This window comes from Poecile atricapillus, chromosome 13 (assembly GCF_030490865.1).
Source record: "Poecile atricapillus isolate bPoeAtr1 chromosome 13, bPoeAtr1.hap1, whole genome shotgun sequence".
Taxonomy (NCBI): Eukaryota; Metazoa; Chordata; class Aves; order Passeriformes; family Paridae; genus Poecile; species Poecile atricapillus.
The window spans coordinates 9,038,598-9,059,231 of record NC_081261.1 but is presented as its reverse complement, the minus strand read 5'-3'; the positions used below and the strand labels follow the sequence as shown (position 1 = coordinate 9,059,231).

At 40.6% G+C, this 20,634-nt stretch overlaps 2 protein-coding genes across 2 annotated transcripts; one reads left to right on the top strand and one right to left on the bottom strand.

Moving 5' to 3' along the window:
* The first annotated feature begins 335 nt into the window (after positions 1 to 335).
* LOC131584062 (F-box/LRR-repeat protein 21-like) lies at positions 336 to 11,648 on the top strand. Its single transcript, XM_058848817.1, has 7 exons — positions 336 to 491; positions 3,710 to 3,805; positions 5,170 to 5,310; positions 7,825 to 8,274; positions 9,003 to 9,125; positions 9,603 to 9,774; positions 10,920 to 11,648. Exons 4-7 carry the CDS (start codon positions 7,903 to 7,905, stop codon positions 11,561 to 11,563), a joined length of 1,311 nt encoding a protein of 436 aa, XP_058704800.1. The 5' UTR covers positions 336 to 491; positions 3,710 to 3,805; positions 5,170 to 5,310; positions 7,825 to 7,902; the 3' UTR covers positions 11,564 to 11,648.
* A 2,882-nt stretch (positions 11,649 to 14,530) lies between these two features.
* On the bottom strand, positions 14,531 to 18,854 carry LECT2 (leukocyte cell derived chemotaxin 2). Its single transcript, XM_058848777.1, has 7 exons — positions 18,768 to 18,854; positions 18,059 to 18,191; positions 16,918 to 17,069; positions 16,239 to 16,409; positions 15,761 to 15,875; positions 15,120 to 15,271; positions 14,531 to 14,721 (listed from the first exon to the last, which is right to left on the bottom strand). The coding sequence occupies exons 1-7, from the start codon at positions 18,811 to 18,813 to the stop codon at positions 14,531 to 14,533; spliced, it is 960 nt and encodes a 319-aa protein (XP_058704760.1). The 5' UTR covers positions 18,814 to 18,854.
* Between the last annotated feature and the right edge of the window lie 1,780 nt (positions 18,855 to 20,634).

Genomic DNA, 20,634 nt, shown 5'->3' with positions numbered 1-20,634 from the left:
ACCCTCACCCATGGAATTTCTTGGAAAGACATGAGCACACATCCTTCCTATCAGTGCCACTGTCTGACAAGTTGGTGTTTGGTCACAGGCTGGACTCGATGATCACACAGGTCTTTTCCAACCTAAGTGATTGTGTGATTCTGAGATGGAGGCCTAGTGAGGGGGGAAGTAGCAGCCTCCCGCTCTTGGGGAACCGGCGAGGGCCATGAGCAGAACCCAAGGCTGCCGGGGGTCGCTGCTGGCTCCAGAGCCCACACCTCGGCCCCCCCCATTTTACCCGCGGCCCGAGGGCGGCCGGCACGAAATGGCGCCGCCGTCACGTGCCCGCCGCCCGCGGCCTCGCCCGGCGCTTGCGCTGGGGCGGCGGGGCCGCGGCTCCGCCCTCGGCGAGTCCCGGGCGCTGCGGGCTGAGCGCGGTGCTGGCCCTGCTCTGCCCCTGCTCGGAGCCTCGGTCCGGCCTCACGCTGCGAGGGAGCCGCGCACCGGCGGCGGTGAGCGGCGGGGCGGCCGCGGGGAGCGGCCCTTGCGCGGCGGCCGGCGGGGGGGACAGGCCGCGGGGGCGGCCCGGGTTGCGGAGGCAGACGGGCAGGCAGACGGACTGACGGACAGGCGGACAGACGGACAGGCTGACAGACAGACGGGCAGAGAGACAGACAGACAGAAGCACTCTGCGCCTGGAGAGTTAAATTCTCCCTGAGCGCCAAACCTCGTGAGGGGCTCGGTGTGCGGTACCCTGGGCTTGTGCCATCCCGGCAGCTATCGCCGAGCTGCGGGAGCGCGGTGCCTGGGAGCTGATTTTCCCATGTAAAGAGTTCAAATGGCTTGTTAAAAAAAGTCGGGTAGCAAGGTATCAAGAAAACCTACGGAAGTAACAATTATTTTTCATTCCTGCCGTAGGCGTTTAGGTGAACCCTCAAGAGAGCTTTTCTAAAGAGCTGTGCAGCTTGAGATGTGTCATTGAGTAAAACGAGGGGTCTTGGGCGTTGGGCAAAGGGGTTGGCTTCCTTCCAAAAATAATGCATCAGTAGAAATCCAGTATCTAAATTTCACCACCGAAATAGTACTAAAAGTGGCTATGCATTTGTATTTCTTCAGTTAAAATTAATGCAAGCACTAAGATGTTCAGCTGAATGTGGTTATTTTTAGAAATCTGAGGGTTTGTCATAAACATACTAAAAATGCAGTAAATCCTTTGAGTCAGATGCTCAGTGTTGAGAAAAATGAGGGCTGATGAAAAAAACCAAATAATCCTCTTCAGAAGCAAAAATGCCACGCATTAAAGTCTGAAATGCCCTAGATGAAGAAAAAGCTTAATCTCTGAGCTCATCATCCTGAAGGACTAGATCTTCTGAGACTTAGGCTTAAAATGTGGGTTTTTTTACCTATGTTTTGCACTATACTTGGTTGAAATTGTGGTGGCAGCAGTTTTCCAGGGCTGCCTGCCTTTCGCTGCTCTTGCTCCCCAGCCAGACTCTGAATTCCGAGTTCCTTAGCGTGGTGAGGGGGTGGCCTGGGGTGCTGTCACTGAACTGCGATTTCTTTAAAGACAGTGTGATTAATGGGACCGGTATTTCAGCCGTGTAAGGCAGGTCCGTAAACATTAATTTCCAGGTGTTAGAAAGTTAAAGCTTAATTATCAGAATGCCTACTTTATCTCAGAATATTTCCAAGCTTGGTTATTTGGAAGGGTTTTTATTTCTCAGGAGCTCATTTTTTGCTAGAAATCAGAGGAAGCAGTTACTTCTTTGTGGCTTGAATCTGTGATATGTTTGGTTACAATAATAAAAGCTTTTTTTGAACTGACTTTGTATCCTGGGAAGGAGTGAACAGCAGCTGAAGGCTTGTTTAACAGAGCTGCTGTTCAGCACTTTTCAAATCCCCCAGCAAGCCCCCATGCCATGGGAGAGGTTTTAACGCCTTAATTTTAGCAGAATTTTACACTGTGTTGGCAGGATAAGTTGCACAAACAGTTAATTTGATTTATTTCTGAATCCTGTTGGCTTCAGTGGATTTGAGGTAGTTTGAGTAAGATAAGGTACAGCTGTCAAAATACTCAATCACAGGTAGAGCTGTATGGGGGGCGTGCACCAATTTTTGATACTCTGCTTTATACAAATGAGGATATTAATAGATTTGATGAACCTCAGCAGTTATCAGTGTTTCATTTCAATGATTGTGTTGCTGCTGTTTATCTTTGATAATCATTTGGGTAACTACCTTAGATAACAATTTATTGTTGTTTGCATAACAAGCCTGTATTTGATTGCATCTCTGATAACTATACTATTTTATAATATACATTTCTGCTTACTTAAGCTAACGTGGTTTACGTTGCTTTGGATAGTTCTTGTGCTCTTAGGCACTCAGATGTACATTAGATGTACACCTGATTATAGTTTTATTGCTAACAGTCACTTTCAGTAACTTTTTTTTTAATGTATTATCTAAAATTCTGCTAGTTCTTATCTGCAGTGTTAAAGTATGAACTTCCTTCTCTACTGAGGGTTCTTGGGACAGGTCTGTTCAAACTCTCTTCTTTGGGGTTACTCTTGGTTATTTGGCTATTACAGGTAACCAGTCCTATCTCTGTAAAACTCAGAAGCTGCTGAGCATTGTAGGTAGTCTTTATTGACTTCCTACTTTATTGACCTATATTTGATTCAGTTATTATTGTAAAAAGGTACTACTCTCCTTAACTTTGGATGTCAGTTTACTGTCAATAAGTACTTTTGTTTGTTGCCACATTTGGAGTGTTGGGAAGAATACTGAAATCCTGAGTTCAGAACAGGGGGAAGGGTACTCATCCCCCATGCCCATGATGGGATATGTAAAAGCAATGTAAAGCTTATCACAACAAAGATTTCAGGTTTTGTTGTGTTTTTGTAAAATAAACTTTTTTGTGATATTCCTGGGGGTAAAGCATTGAATGATTACCTATGACAGAAGACTCCGAAACACAAACTTACCTGCAGTGTCATATTGAAAGAAAATAGTGTGGAGGGAAGCAAGGGACTTTTAATCTGAACCCCTTGATGCAATGCCTTGTGATCCACCTTCCCAGGTGGCCCAGGCTGTCACCTGGATTCTGGGAGCTCGTAAACAGGGAGGTGGCTGCGGGCTGGGTGCTTTGTTGTTGTCGGGAGCAGCTCCTGCCGTGTGACTGCAGCCAGGCCTGGGCAGGTGCTGGCGAGGGCTGTGCAAGTCTGTGGTGGGAAGCTGAGCCATGTGGCCTCTGTGTGTTCATCACACGGTTCCCCAGGCCATTAGACAGCCTTGCCACAGAAGGGAAGAAGGTAAGAAAAAACATTTGGGTGTTGTTTTTTTTTTTCTCTGTTTTTCATGACTGTTAGATTACTTTAGTAGTTACAGTGTTGTTTACCAAGATTCACTAGTAGTGGTAATGATAATGCACATACTGAATAACTTGATGTTTACATTGTACTGTTGACCAATAAATGTAAATACAGTTGCAGCATTTGTTTCCCCATCACTATTACACTTCGTCTGGCCTCATCTTTCTCTCGGTGACAATATTTGCATTGTGGGATAAGTTTGAGATAATCCCCTCAAGCTCCTTTACAAAAGCAATAAAATGTATAAATTTATGTCATTGTATTTCCCCATCATGTTTCTATTGGATGTAGTATGAAGATTGTTTTTATTTTTTTTCCAAAACTAACACAGGTTTTTGTGGCATTTTATCTGACAGGAGGGGAAAGCAGACAGATGCATGTGAGTGCCCCATGGCTGCAGCTGCCTCAGTTCATTCATTTATTGCCTATTGTAACTTGGAAGCGTTCTTTAGGTAAGAAAGTTGCTTTAAAATATGTTGTTTGTAAACTTAATACACTTCTTTGTTGAATCTTTAAATTGCATCTCAGTGTTTTGTTCTCTCAGTTTTAATGTTATTTAAGCAAGCTGTTTATATGTGGCATTATAAACCTTTTATTTGTTTGGCACTGACAGTACTTACGAATATGAATTTTGTGTGCTGAACACTGTGCAATACAAGGCCACCATAAATGACAGATTTATTCAGGTGCCACCCACAAAGTTACTAACGAATATCATAATGAAAAGCTTTCTCTTTATAGACAAGCATGACTACTCAGTTCTAAATTTTCTGGTGTGTGAGCTGAGCGGCAGCATTAGATTACAGTACTTGCAGTACTTGAGTTTGATTTTGTGTGGAAGATGGGGGCTACTTCTCATGTATTCATAAATAATGTATACTACAGCTTTTTTAAGCATGGCATCTATAAAGCTGATATTAACTGGATAGTTTTTCAAAAGATGATGATATGACCCAGGAGAATCTGAAGTCTTGTCCCATTTTTAAAGAAAAGTAGAGGAGTTCAGCATTGGAAGGTTTCTGAAGATGTTATTACTGGTTGAACACAATACTTGGTAAACATCTTCTGTTTCTAGAATCTGTCATGATTTAGTGAGGTGGGCATTGCTGTTCTTGTAGCTTTCCATTAAAGTATCTTCAGATAATATAAAATCGGTAACTGGACATGGGGGTTTTGGGTCTGTTTTCTCATAGTGCACCAAGATACTCTGTCATACTAAGACACAGGATAGTTCTTTCATTAGTATGTGGGAGGATACTTGTCAATTATTGGTAACTTTTTTCCAGATACAGTTTAATTAGCCAAAATTGTTTGTTTACTGTCAAAATTATCATGGTGCAGTAAGCATATTTTTGGAGTAAAAGTGAGTAAAGTTTAAAGCCAAGAGTCCTTAAATGTCAAAGTGTTCTAGGTCCTGTCTTTAAGCATAAGTTTTGATTCTCATGGTTTTGGTATAGTGTAGGCCAGAAAGAAATAGACATTTGTTATCAAGGTTTGTAGTTTTCTTTGGGTAATACTCAAGAATTCAGAGGTGTATCTGTGTTGCAAAAGAATGCTCATGTGACTAAAACTGTAGATAAGGCAAAAGCTATTTTTTGGGCAACAATTACACTTTCCCCTTACTTAAATGGTATTTTTCAGATAATGTTTGGTGAAACAAATTTTCTTGTTACATTCTGTTGCTCTGCTTCCACATTGGCCCTGCAGAGCAGTGGGTACTATTTGTCTCAGTCTTTGTTCCAGAATTGATGTTAGTCCTTCCTATGGGTTGCCCAGACACTGCAGAACAGTTTTTCTTTGGTTGGTGGCTTCACAGGTCGGTTCATCTTCTGGGACCCATCCCTGCCTTCTGGTTAAGGAATCCATGCACACATACAGGATGACTCAACAGTGGGATGGATGTTCAGATACCAGAAAGGTGCTGGTAACTTGACAGGAACCTCCACATTCCTTGGAGGTAGGGTTGTGTATGTGTGTAAGTGTGTGTGTGTGTAAGTGTGTAAACCTCTCATTTGAATGCTACCTGGGTTATATCACATGGGACTGTAATTTAGCCAACTTCAGTTCTGTTTTAATATACATACTGTTTGTAAAGTATTCAGAATGAAATAAGGATTTTTATTTTTGCAGTAAATATTGGTGCTTTGTGTTTGTTAGAAATGTAACAGTGCATAACCAATGGAACTTTTTTCTGGCTTTGCATTCCACACTGAATAAAAGGAATTAATTTTCCTAGATATGAAGGACTGTAGTGTAGAATATTAAACATAAAAATTCTGGAGACAGCAGTTTCTAAAGGCTGTAGTGACAAGAAGAAGTTAGGCCCAAATTCCAGCAGGCAGAGCATAGCTGCTGTGTACACCAGCAATACCTTGCTGCATCTCTTCCTACATCTGGAGTGCTTCTTCTGTTCTGTAGCTTGACCTGTGGTTTAGGGAAATGCCCTTTCTGGTTGTTCTCAGATGTCAGAACTTCTTTGTGGGAACCAAATCAGCACCCATGAAGTTCAAGTTGAAGTAAGGAGAAATTTCCATTTTTATCAGAAACCTATCTTTAACTAAGATGTTGCAGATCTGCATGAGAATAGCAATAGCAAGGAGAAGCTTCTCAAACAACAGCATTTGTTCAATTCCGGTTTTTTTTCTGGACTTTTGTTTAAGGAAACAGCCAAGTCTGTAAGTCCTCTGAGGTGTTTTCCTCCTCTGAAGGGAGGAGGAAAAACAAGCAACAGATATATTTGACTCAAAAGGTATTTAGCCTTTGCTAAATTTAGCAAGGCTATGAGCAACTGCAAACGAGAGTTTTGTAATGGTTAATTACTACATCCACACTTAATGGTTTGGAATGCACATTTGTTGTGTGACTTAAAGTAGTCTAAAGTCATAAAACATGGTTGTGTGGATGATAACTTGACAGTCTAATAGCAAGATGTTTATTCATGCTGAGCCTGCATCTTCATTACATTAGTAACACTGTTAATGTAAGCCATGTGTCTACTCAGGGAAGAAAAACTATTATTCAATGTAATTTAAAGAGTGTTGCTGGCTTATCCTTCTGCATATATTGCTGATTCCAATCACTAATGGAAACTTAAATAGACTGGGTGAATATGTATAACAACTGCTAAAATAAATTCCTTGGTGATTGAGATAATTTGTCAGGAAGTCAAGCAGTAGTGAAGTTGGTCATATGAACAGCCCTTAATAAATTTGCTACATTGTTTTTTCCAGCTTCTCAAAGAATGCACGTGCTTTCTTTTCATTAAAATGGGGTTTGTCAGACATTCATGAGCCAAACAGGTCAGATTTTATAGGTTGGGGAAAATGCCAGGTAACTTTTTGATAGAATAGTATGTATTTTGGCAGCTGTTTTTGCAGTACAGAGATTTGTGAGGTTTTTTTTCTTCCTTTCCCCCTCTCCCCCATAATGAAGATACTATGGAAAATTTTCAGTCCAGAAAAAGCAAGCTGTGGGGGTTGCCATGGAAGTTTGTTCAGTAAAAATAGACAATTTGCTCTGTTCTTTCTTGAAAAATGCATGGTTGCTTTGAAAATACTCCCTTCACACAGGTTGGAAGAGAGAAGGTCTGGATGAACATCTGGTTGGTGGGACATTTGAGAAGGGGCCTCAACCTGTACTAAAATGAAGTGGCAAAGGCAGCTGTTGAAAATTGACTGAACAACAGAATTCAGTCTAGAATGGACTTGGTTAGACTGCACTGCTTCAGCCTGTGAAAGCAGAGCTTTTTTCTTACACTGCTCTTCTGGACTCTGCCTTGTGAGGCATCGTCCCTTGCTGAAGTAAATCCGTGCAGTTTGCTCATTTCCAAGGTCACTGTCCTTTTCCTGCTGAAAGCGATGTTCATCATGTGAACCTCACTTACTTTGCCCTGCTTTGATAAGTGACCTCTGAAATTTTTTTATTGTTAGTTGTACGAACACTTTCTTCTGCTTGGCATTATGTGGGAAAGAAAAATCTGGGGAATATAGGAATAACTTTTCAACTTTCAATCTGAACATAACTGTTCCAGGTTTATCTGTGTTTAAAAAAGGAGTTTATGAATTAAGATTTTTAGTTGATAAACTTTATTTAGAAATCATGAGGAGATTCCATAGTTTGCCAACTGAGTTTAAATTTAAACAATCAGTTTTCTACTTTGAATTAAATTGCTGTTAAATACTTTTTGTTCACTACAAAATGCTTTATGTACTATGAAATACTACTACATGAAAGTACACTTGGTAAATTAACAAGTCAGAGTTCTCCAGATTCAATTAAAGTTGTACAAAGTAGAAGGTACTGAGAGAGAAGGTCCTTGCCAACATCTGTGCACTGGATGTTGACATATGGATATGTCCGTATCTAATTATTTTCAAAATAATATGCTATATTTAAATTTTATTAACTTGTTATATCTTTCTGTGTTTCCACTGCCCTTTCTCCCTTCCTCTCCTAATCTGTGTTTTTCTAGAGACCTATTGTATGTGCGACGTTTCAGGAACCTGTGCAGTTTGAATACGTTGGATAATTGCATTCTGAAATTTTCACGATGAAGAGAACTGGGCAGAAGGTGGTGGCTGGAACTGAAGCTCCTGGAACATCACAGACAAGCAAAAAACAGAAAACTAGTATATGTGGCTCAGGGTTTGGGGAATCTGACCCGTGCACCTCGATGGACTGGGGCAGCCTTCCACACCACGTGATTCTGCGTGTTTTTCAGTTCCTGACTTTAGTGGATCGAGCCAGGGCATCTTCTGTTTGTCGAAGGTGGAATGAAGTTTTTCACATCCCAGATCTCTGGAGGAGATTTGAATTTGAACTCAGCCAGCCAGCCACTTCTTATTTAAAGTCTACACATCCGGATCTCATTCAGCAGATTATCAAGAGGCACGCTGACCATCTGCAGTACGTCAGCTTCAAGGTAAGCTGTGGATGAGCGCTGGGTCAGTGTCACGTCTCTGAGCACGAGGGATGCAGCTGCTCTGTGTTGGCTGCCTTAAGGCTTGTACCTGGCACGTCTAATGTTTCAAAATGCAGCTGCAACATTTTATTTCCACGTCCAGACAGTTTCATCCAATTTTCTACACTCTAACCTCTGAGTGTAAAGAAATAGCGAATGTCTTGCAAAACAGAGGTGGAAGGTGAGGTGAAATAAGGGATTTGTTCAAAGTTACTCTTCAGACATACGAATTTTGAATCAGTTCATTATTTAAGATGCAAAGGTGTTGTCCATGTAGATAAAATGGATTAGTTTGCTGGAGCGAAGACTTTGTCAAATCTTTTTTGGGCTCTAAATACTGGCATTTTAAAAAAAATGCATTCATATCAGTGTATCAGTGTGTATCATAGCACAAGTACTGTTACAGTATTGCTGTAATATGAGGCTATTTGAAGACAAGACTTAGATTCAAGGTGTGTGTTCATACTAGAATTACCCAGCAGTCACACTCAAGAAAATTTTCTAATAGTAACTTCCCTGAGCTCTTTCTGGTCTTGAAATTTCCAGTCAGTGCACTCTGTGTCTGTGATGATTGCAGTCTGGAGCAGTACAGCTGAGTAGATGTGGAACCTGCAGTCTTGGGTATCCATGGTGCTGTTTCCTAAATAATACTGCAGAATGACTTCAATCTTTTAAAATTGCTTTTATAGGTTGATAGTAGTACTGAGTCAGCAGAAGCAGCCTGTGACATCCTTTCTCAGTTGGTGAACTGTTCTATCAAGACACTGGGTTTGATCTCTACAGCAAAACCAAGCTTCATGAATGTCTCTAAGGTAAGGTTCTACAAACAGTAACTAACATATTTTAACTCACTCTTAAACCACTTTTCCTTTCTTAATGTTCTGTTCTTCAGTTGATGGTAACTTTTATGAAACAGTTTATAGTTACTTTCAAGTAACAGAAGAGTTACTTTCTGGAAAATAAAGGCCATTTCTTTTTTTCTGCACAAAAACTCCAGATATTTCAGGCTCATCACTGTGTCCAGTTATCCCTATGGTTATCAATGTATTACAGTGAATTGATTAATCAGAGTAGATAAATAATGAGTGAAGATTAATTTCATCACATGCAGCAGCTTGTTTTTAAACAAAGATCCCCTCTGTTCATGTTGAAATAGTCCTTACAAAAAAGGGGATCCATGGGAAGTGTTTATTTTTGTACTTTCTGCATGTGTAGAATGTGAGGTTGAAGCACTGAAGTTTTGCCCATCTTTTCATACGAATTTTTTTCCCTTGTTTTTCTCCAAATAGGCTCATTTTGCATCAGCACTGACTGTAGTTTTTGTGAACTCTAAGTCATTGTCATCAATCAAAATAGATGATACACCCCTTGATGATCCTTCCTTGAAGGTTCTTGTTGCTAACAACAGTGATACTCTGAAACTGCTAAAAATGAGCAGCTGTCCTCATGTTTCACCTGCTGGTGAGTACTGAATGTATGTGAAAAATGGAGTCATAAAGCATCATAATTGACTTAGTCTTGAGTTGGACAGTTGGAAGGTGGAGAAGAAAGTGGTTGTTAGTAAATGAGTTGGGTTTGTGAAGGTGGAGGTGCCACTCACTTGACCACATCTTCTGGATTCCTGGAGATTTTTTTTTCATCCAGCTGCTTTGCTATCTCTGATGATAGGCCTTGAGGAGGAAAAGCCTCCAAAATTAGTGCAAGCCTTTAACAAATGCTCAAAGGACATGATGTTCATTGCTTTAGTATGTGATGGTAACCCAATGGGTGCTCCTTAATGTATGCAGACTTGTAAACTTAAATAACTGGTGTTCTGTGTGAACACCACAGAATCCCTGATCCATGAATCAGCTACCACTTGGTGGGATAAGGAGATTATAACAGTTGTCAGTAATTGTTTTGCAAGGTGCTGTAAATGTGTACAAATTTCAGAAACCTGTGGTGTAAGATTGAGTGTTTCCAGAGTGTCCTTGTGTTCAGATCTGGGACTGGTAACTTCCTCATTGGTTGGTGAAGGAATCACTCCCTTCAAAGTACAGCCTTGCTGAAAGTTCAGAGGGCTTCAGGGTCTCTTCTTACTTGCCTTTCTCCTGAAACCTTTGTGCTGGGGAAAGGGAGTCTGGGTCTGATCTGTTCCTGTATTCTTTTCTGGAGTCCACAAAAAGTGACTTAATCCATGTTCTTCATATTCCAGCAGATTAGGAGGAGTCAGTGTTATCTAGGTCTTAATTCACAGAAGGTTGTAGCTGTTAAACTGTGTGGTGGTGATTTAAATAGTTTAGTTGAAAGTTGAAGGAGTGAGTGTTAGGGAAGGGAATGGTGGCAACTTGAGCTGAGTGTGACCTGATTCCAGTTGCTTCTTCAAAGTTGAGGAAATTCTGCATAGGGAGGGGAAAAGAGAAGGGTCTGCAGATCCAAGATAAATGTGAATTGTGTCTTTTACTGTGAAGTGTTAATGGCCAGAACCCTGTAAAGGTTGTGGATACCTAGAACTTGGATATTTCATGGGGTTGGATATAAGCAAGAAAACTCAAGCCAACTTTACAGAGAACAACTGTGCTTATATTCACTTTTCATTTTAGAGAGTAAATTTTTTTGTTCCTCAGGCATTCTTTGTGTGGCTGATCAGTGCCATGGACTTAAAGAGCTGGCTTTGAACTACTACATATTAAGTGATGAACTGCTGCTGGCTCTTTCAAGTGAAAAACACGTTGATCTCGAACACCTTCGCATCGATGTTGTGAGTGAAAATCCTGGACAAGTTCAATTTCACACCATTAAAAAGCAAAGCTGGGATGCTCTTGTTAAACACTCCCCCAAAGTCAACATTGTGATGTATTTCTTCTTGTATGAAGATGAATTTGACGCTTTCTTCAGAGAGGAAACACCCGTTACACACCTGTACTTCGGTCGTGCCGTGAGCAAGGCAATGCTGGGTCGCATTGGCATGAACTGCCCCAGGCTGATCGAGCTGGTGGTGTGCGCCAATGGACTCCAGCCTTTGGATGATGAACTCATCCAGATTGCTGAGCGCTGTAAGAACCTAACGGCCATGGGGCTGGGGGAGTGTGAAGTCACCTGCAGAGGTTTCATTGAATTTGTGAAGATGTGTGGGGGCAGGCTTACTCAGCTCTCTATAATGGAGGAGGTGCTGATTCCAGATAGTGATTACAGCTTAGATCGGCTTCATCTGGAAGTCTCCAAACACCTTGGAAGAATGTGGTTTCCTGATATGATGCCAACATGGTAAATTTTATGTCTGGATTAAGTGGTAGAATCGGGGTGTCGCTTTCTATGCAAATAAAAAAATTTAAAAATTAAATGTGAAAACTTTCTTCCAGATTTGAGTTTTTCTTCCTTGAGAAAACCTCTATTAGACTAACAGCAAAACACTCTACAATATTAATTGTGTATTGAAATAGAAAATAGATTTAAGTGTACTTAACAGTTCTGCAAGTATGTCTGTGGTTTACAGGTGCTTCAAACTTCAGTGAATTTGGGCTTCTCTGAACTTCAGTTTAAACATTCCATTTACTTTAAAGTGGGTTTGGTTTGTATTTTTTTATGTCTTTATTTACTCTTTCTGATGTAGTCAGAAGAGGAATAGAGAAACTATATTACTTTAGAAAATCTATCTGTGGAAAGCTGGATAGAACTTTGAGTACAGTATTATTTGTCATGATGTTTCATATAGCTATTTTTTTTAATTATTCGTGTTTTAATTGTAAAAGCTTGTATATTAAAATACACTATCCTGGGTTAATCAGCTATAATCTAGCTTAAATTCATGGCAGTATAATAAAATGATAATAAGCTTATGCTTACAAAAAACTTTCCAGTTCTGAATTGCACTTTAAGTGATTTTGTCACATTACAGAAACTAGGGAATGCATTGTAAGTATATTGTTTTTGTCTTTTTCATTAAAAGGATGGGAAGGAGTTTTTGTTAAAATTACTGATTTTAAGTTTGGTTCTAGATTGATTGCTTGAGTGAGCATTAAAGCACTTTGGAAACTATTAGGACAATAAGGAATAGCTTTAGATTTGGGCTCAAGTCTTTGTAATCAAAGACTGATGTCTGAATGCTGTTCCCTGCTTTCATTCCTAAGAAGAAGGGTTTCATAAATGTGGCTGGTAAGAAGGAAAGATCAAATGCAATATAGTTGTCTTTGATCCATTTCTATTTGGAATCAAGGATTTAGAGCACTTAAGGTTGTCACTTAGAGGGCAAAATGGACATTAGTAGTCTCACCTGTATCTTACAGAGCTTTGTGTAAGCCCTGATTTCTAGAGAAAGGTTTGCTGGAGGTAATCCTGAAATATTTTATTCAGGACTGTTTAATACTTATTGCTATTAATTGTTTTTTGAAAAAGATTGTATTATATTTATTTTCTTAAAAGGGGAAAGGCATGATGAGTAAATGATGTAAATTAGAGTATGTATTTTTGTGTTAACATTTTGCACACTGTAAACTTAAATGCATTGTATATAAATCTTTGCTGTAATGATTTTGGTGCCACACTTGTTCCATCTTCCTATTGATAATGAGAAGTCTACAAGAATTTGCTGGTGGTGGTTGTCACTGTTGTGGTTTAACCCTGGCTGTCAGCTGAGCCCCTTACAGCCAGAGGAATGGGAGAGAGAATTGGAAGGTAAAAATGAGAAAACTCATGGCTGAATATAAAGAGTTTAATAGTAAAGCAAGAGCCACACAGGCAGGCAGCCCCCAACCAGGGAATCCATTCACCACTTCCATCAGCCATCTCCAGGAAAGCGGAGCTCCATCACCCATCAACACCCCCTTCCTCCTTCTCCCAGCTTTATATGCTGAGCCTGATGTCATACAGTATGGAATGTCCCTTGGGTCAGCTGGGCTCAGCTGTCCTGTCTGTGTCACCTCCCAGACTGTGCACCCTCAGCTGGACAGTACAAGGAACAGAGCAGGGCTGGGCTCTGTGTAGGCACTGCTCAGCTCCAGCAAAAACATCCCCACATTACCAATGCTGTTTCCAGTACAAATCCACAGCGCCATTCTAGCTCCTGTGAAGCAAATTAACTACCCCAGCCAGAACCAGTGCATTCACAGCAGAGAATAAGTTTCTTCCCCACTTCCACAAAACAGCTAAAGGGTTAAAACAACCATTTCTTGGACTTGTTCCTAGCTGGAAGCCCAGGGGTTCAAGCTAACGCGTAGACCTGAGTCAGTAACGCTTTATTGCCTGTTGCACAGTTAAGAAGCATCTGACTGTTTAGTAAAGGCTGTGAATACAGGGATTATTTGAACACAAAACTGCACTACCCAACAGTCTTTGGTTCAAGATGTGTGGTTTGCTTCTACTGGAAATGAAATAAAGTGGTTTAATCCACTGATACTAGATCCATCCATCTGTTGCACTGTGTTCTCTTGGGGTTCACTGGAAGCCACGTGTGTGACAGACCTTGGGAGAGACTGGAGAGTGGCAAATCAGTCATTGCCATTTCATGTTTGTGCCTGAAAACTGATTTCTGACATGCAAACCATAAAATGGAGTGTGGACAAAGCTTGTGAGTTATTGGGAAGTCCTGGAGTCCTTTGTGTCTCTGCAGCCAACAGAACAGTGTTAGTGTATTTATAAACTCTGGTGACAGATTTACAGTTCCTGGGGAAACTCTTAAAAGGCTGCATTGAATATTGTCCCTTTCTCAGTCCCTGTCACTAAGGCAGTGTTTCTGTGAAGCCAGGAATCATGGAACTGCTAAGCTTGGAAAAGACCTTTGAGGTAATCAAATGAAGCTGTTGAATTCAGCTTGTTCCAGCTCTGTGCTTCCAGTTAAATAGGCCTGCATTGATGAATGTTGGGATTTTTGATGCACTGATGTTTTAGAGCATTTTTTCTCCCTGATCTGAACAAGTGAGGCTAGCTGGTGCTTGGGGGAGAAGCTGACAGGAATGTGCCTTCTCTGCCACAGGAGGGAGTAAGCACTTTGCATTTTAGCTGATTTTTCAAACTTTGAGGAAGCTTATAGCTAGTCATTGCTAATTTCCTGGTTCTCTGGTAAATGCAAATTCCAACAAAAACTCAAATCTTTTATTGTTTTGTGAGTCCCATCCAACAGATGTTGCTTGTATAAAGCTCAAAGTATTGAATTGGTGATAATATAAACTGTTGTGTATGGGAAGAAAAACAACTTTTGGATGCTGAGATGGATTTATTTGGAATTTACTGTATTTCCATTTCAATCTCTTTGCCCTTTCCCCCTTTCAAGATTGCTTGTAGGATCTGAGTGGTCACAGTTCTCAATGTGAATATGCGATGTGATCCCAGGAAATACTCTTTGCATCGGCAACATTCTCCCAAGGACTTGTCCCTTGGAAATCACACCCTTGTATTTTATGGGATGGATACAGAGTAGTTTTACACAGAATCCTGGTGAAAAAAATGAGGAGAGAAGACATCAGATGACTGATGAAGCATTTGTTCTTCTGTATTATATTTCAGAAATATTAGTGTCTGTCTAGTCCTTTCCACTGAGATAGTACCAAAATAGCAGAAATACTGTGGTCATAAAAATTAGGTAGGTGGTTGGAGTCATTCATCAGGTAGGAGAGGGAAGATGGAAGGCAGGGAGAAGGTGGGAATTTGTGCCGTAGGAAAGGGAAAAGCTTGAAGACATCCTGTAGAACTCAGTTATTTGCATTGAAGCAGGGGCAAAATGCTCTGTACAAGTGGATAGAAGAAAATGTGGCTAAACTACTTGGCTAACTGCAAGGTAATACATCCTATGGGAGCTCAAGACAAATGTTAAATGAAAGATAGCTATTTACCTGATCCCCTGATTTGGACTCCATCATCAATGGCATTTCCATTGTGGAAGAATTTAACAGGCCCAGAGAGCTGGCCAGAGAAGGGAGCATACACAGTGGCCCCGTCAGCACAAATGACATCCACTGCCCGGTGCTTCCCTTTGCCATCGCGTCTGAAAACACATCATTACAGAACCTCTGGTCAGGCCCAGTGCTACAGACAGAGCTAAGGCAGCACATGGTGAGATCTGGAAATGGATTGTTAGCACAGAAATAGTGTCAGCAAACTGGCTGAAGGATCTACAGAGGTGTAGGTGAGGTAATGTCATGTAAGGTGGATGACCTGTTAGAAATGGAGAAGAATGCCTTTCTTCCAGGTCTTTAAATAAAACCATAGAGTCACAGAAAGTTTGGTTGTGTGAAGGACATCAAGTCCAACCTTCCACTTGAGTCAGGGTTGTTCCCAACACTAGGTCAAATCAGGCAAGGCTTAGTCTGATGAAAAGCTCCAAGCAGAGAGGTGTTATGAACAATATGGGCAGCCTAAAAGTTTCCTCAAGTCCAATCTAAGCCTTCAAAGCTGTAATTTTTGTGTGGCCTAAATAAAGTTTAACCCCTAGTTTAGTGGAAGTACAAAACCCTGTGTGTTTCAGTTCTATTACCTTGGAGCTCCATAGTATCCACAGCCATACTTATCACAGCCTCTGATCTCGTTGGTAGGGTTCCCTGCACACACTGCAGCCCAGCGCCCGTCCCGCTGTGGTGATGGTGGAACAGCTTTGAAATACAGGAACACAGCACATTGGAGTTAAAGTTTACACAGGAACACAGCACATTGAAGTTCTAGATTGTTTTAACACTTATATGATTGCAACTACTGTGTTTTATTTACAGTTAGGTAACAATATACTGACATTACATCCCATGCTTGTAGTTGGATTTTTCTCCGTAAAATTTGTAATCCTTTAGGAAATGTAAGTGGAATGTAGACCTAAGCTGGATGGTAATGTTCCTAGATTAGAGTTATTTAATAGAAGCAACATGCTTTAAATACAAAAATTCAAAAAGAGTATCACAGGTCCTAGAGTGCAGATCTACTCTTGTTCTGAGTTGCATATTCTGTTGTTAAGGGTTTTTTACCAGGCGTAAGCAGATGAGTAGGATCAGAGCGGTCACAGTTCTCAACATGGATATGAGAAATAATGCCAGGATACACTTTTTGCATTGGCAGCATTTTCCCAAGTTGTTGCCCTCTCTGGATTTGGCCATGGTACCGGATGGGGTGAATGCAGACAAGCTTCACACAGTAATCTGGGAGAGATGTGAGAGGAAGCAGGGTCAGGAAACATCAGCTGCTTCTGCTCCTGGGGTGAGCAAGAAGCATTCCCTGCCAGCCTCTTACTGGAGACTGTTAGGATGAAGCAGAAATGTAGTCAAGGTACCAACAATGATGAAATCAAAATTATTATATTTGCCAGGGAAAAAAGGAAAGAAGTGAGTTGGAAAATAGAGACAGGAAAACATCCTCTCAGCAAAATTGAGGATATATTTCTGGTGCTTTATTTTTACCGTTTCCTATTTTTTTATTTGGGCTTGTTATTTTCCTGCTACCTGTTTTTCAACTCTCTTCTTCCCTCTTCTCCAAAAAAAGCATAGGAAAGGACTACATCCTGCTGGTGCTGTCTTCCAGTATTTCAGCATACTAGAGAGGATGCAAGATTAATCAACACTGCTTGAATTGAAGAACCACAGAAACTTTGCTCAAGTAAATGAAGTGATTACTTGTGCACTCACAGCACATCTGCTGTTAATTACTTGCCTGCTCCCTTGATTTGGACTCCATCATCAATGGCATTTCCATTATGGAAGAAGCGGATGGGTCCCGAGAGCTGCCCGCTGAAAGGAGCGTACACCGTGGCTCCGTCGGAACAGATGACATCCACACCCACGTGCTTGCCTTTGCCACCGTGCCTGGAGGCAGAAACACATAGTTAGGGACATCTCTCAAGGTTAATGTTATGTATCAATTGGTCACTTAATGCAGGATGATAGCTGCTAACAAAAATTTCAACAAAAATTTTTAGCCTGCAATGAAATTGGACAGAAGTAGCAGGTTTGAAGCATCCTTTTTTGGAATTTTTGCAAATTGTTCACATTACTCTGACCTTCTTTCAAGTGGGATGAAATTTCAAATATAAGTTTATTTTTTATTTTCCTAAGTTAATGGGGTATTTCAAACTGTTATAGAAAAGTACAATTTTTTTTACCCCATTTTTTTTTACATGTGTCATGTAAAATAGAATCTTGGCTGGCATTTTCTCACTTAGAAATTTGGAAGTGGCATGATTAAGATGGATACTTACAGAGCCTGGAGAGAGGAGATGACAAGAAAATGCAAGATTCACTCTAAATATAAAAGCATTTTTTCAGAGAAATATAACCTGTTGCATGAAGTCCCCACTTAAAACTAAACCTAAGTTTTAAGTTTTTTAAAAAACTAAGTTATAAACTAAGTAAGTTTTTATATTTTAGGTTTAAAACTTAAAAATACATAAAACTACCACATTAGCATCTACTTAAAGATGGTGATGCTGACAGATTTTTAGATTGTGTAATTGAATCTACTCAGCTTCCTGTAAGCTGGTGCTGAGTGTTAGTTAAATTTCTGGAGTATAAGCAACAAGGGTAAATGACACAAATCCTTGAAATACATCCATTTCCTTTACTCTGTAATTCATGTAACAGTCCTGTTCCTTCACTCCTGCATCTGTTGTCAGAAGTGGTATCACTGTGCTTCTGCAAGATTGCCAAGGAATAGCCCAAAAATCAGCAAGAGATCTTGCAGACAACAGTATTCTCTGATTCTGAGTGTCAGCTCTGTGTAACTGTACTCTTTCTCCTGCCTGAACACTGAATTTAGGGAAGCCAGGTGAGTCCTGGTGCCCGGGTAGCTGTGTTACCTGTGAGCACCGAAATTCCCGCAGCCGTATTTGTCACAGCCGCGGATCTGGTTGGTGGGGTTCCCGCTGCAGATCTGTGCCCAGTGCTGGTGCTGTTGTTGGGGCGGGTGTGCATCCAGCTCCTTGGTGAACACTTCACATGGAAAAGAGGAAAAACAGGAAAAATTCAATGTTCTTAGTCCAATGCAATAAAAAGTGTTTAGGTGTACAAAATAGGGTGTTTAAAGTGAAAGACACGAGCTCAAAGGAGTTTGTAATTTTAGAAGCTGTAGGTAAAAGGACATTATACAACCTGCTGTACAGACTTGATCCATTTTTTCCTGATGTCTAACTTTAATGTATATACATCAAAAAGAAAGCAAAGTTATAGATACAGATGTTTAAAAATAGTTTGTGAAATAAACTATTTTTATTTTCTAAAGATGCCTGGTTGATAGTTGGACTTGATGATCTTAGACTTGATGATCTTTTCAAACCTTAATGACTTTATAATTCTTTCTGAAACCTCCAACTACTTCAATATATGTTTCTTAATGCGCACTTAATCCATATTTTGTAATAGTCATAACTGTCCATATTACCATCATTCTTCATAAAACTAGAGGGGAAAAACCTTAGCATTATTTATGTTCAAGTGAATTTCAATAATTCATTATCATCTGCCTAAACCCAGTCAAGCCTCAGCTGCATTACAGCAGTCTCAACTCACCAGTGGACACCAAGCTGACCAGAGTGACCAGACTGAGAGCTGGCATTTTGGGGCCGTGTCAGCCGTGTTCTTTGATCCAGTCCAAGATGCTGAACAGCTGCCACCTGAGGTATTTATGTGCTTTTGAAAGCCCAAGTCTGTTGTCTTGGCCAATCAGCCTCGAGCAAAGTATTACAAATACTTTGTAATACTAAATACATTTGTAATACAAAAGGTGTTGCCATATTATGCACTGTGGAGGTCTGCAGGCTCTAACAGTTAAAGCTGGTTGGGAAAGATGGATAAAATAATTGGGCTGTTAGCACACAGTAACAGATGGAAATGAACAACCCCACATTTCAGGAAACTCTGGTTGAGCTGTTTCTTAACACCTTTTCTTCCCCATCCTGAAGTAAGGGCACATTTAGGCCAAAAATGGTGGGAGACACAAATATGGTTTAGAGGATTGAGCTGGAGGGAAAGGGTGGTCAAAGCTCCAGAGTGGATGTCACCAGTTTGTCCTTTGCTGCTCATTCTTCCCTGGGTGTTTGTGCCCACCAGAGCTTTGTGACTGAGAACACAGGAAGTGTTTGGTGTTCATGAGTATTCACTTACGCAAAGAAAAACAGATGCTTTTGCATCGAAACATTTCTTTTTTCTGGTACACCTGAAATTTTCAATTATTTCATTTAAATCCATGAAGTCTGTTCACTGAAACCCTGTTTTTTAACAGTATAATACTTATTAAAACATTTTCAAGTTCTGAAACAACAGCTGCACACCCACATTGCATGGGCAAAACTGACCTGGAGTTCAATAATTCTAGGTTTTAAAGTGATACCTTCAGTACGCTTTTGTTTTCAACTATTGTACTATAGAGCAGACTCCTTTGTGTCATGGTAATCCTTTAGTTTGATTTTTCTGCACTACTTACAGAAAAGCATTAGATTATTTTTACAGACATGTCTTGGATAATATGAAATTTAAATGAGACATGGTGTTTTCACATAAATTATTTTATGTTTCAAGTTACAGAAACCTCTGGAAGCCCCACAGATTTTATTCAGAGAAGAAACAGATGTGTCTCTGCCCCACTTCTAGTTTGCAAAAGCATCTGCACATCGTGTTTTCTGAAAACCTCCATGGAACAAGCAGTTGGAGACAAATTTTTCACTTGAATTTCCAAGCTTTTCTTTACAGCCAATATTTAATCCCCAAACAATCTTTTAGCCCTCCCTGGGGTTACAACAAGTGGTTTGGCTGGTTTTATCCCTGCTGCTTTCTTCTCCATCCTGCCAGGAAGAACTGCTGGTTTCCACACTCATAACCACCAAACGTATATATATTTATGTAAAAGTTATGTCCCTCCAGTCCAGTCTGGATGGGGCTTTTGGTTGTAATTTGCTTGATATAATGGAGTCTTGGCTGATAAATGACACAATGTGCTGGTAAGGGTTCTCAGTGGGTATTCAGGGCTTGGGAATGCTGCTTATCCCTGAACTGAAAGATGGGATGTGTGGCTTTGTGTGATCCCTGCCAGAAACAACCTTCATTGCTTATTCTCCATTTGACACAAGCTCTCTGCAAACTCCCTCAGCTCTCCTTAACAGCAGGAGTCAGCAGGGGAGGTGCTACGGGTGGCATTCTCAGTGAAGATTTCATAGCAGAGAGGTTGTAAAGTCTTTCTGAGCTTGGCTAGTTCTGTACTGGCTGCTGGAAGCTTTTTTTCCTGCTGCAATCAAAACCATTTAAAAATAAAGACTTTTTTCAGAGGATGCCTGGCCATTCCCAGCAGAGGGGTGTCCAGTGGGATTTCTGCAATAATGATCTCTCTCAAGCAGATTTCATTTCTGATTTATTTCACTTTGCAGTGGGAGAGTTTTAAATA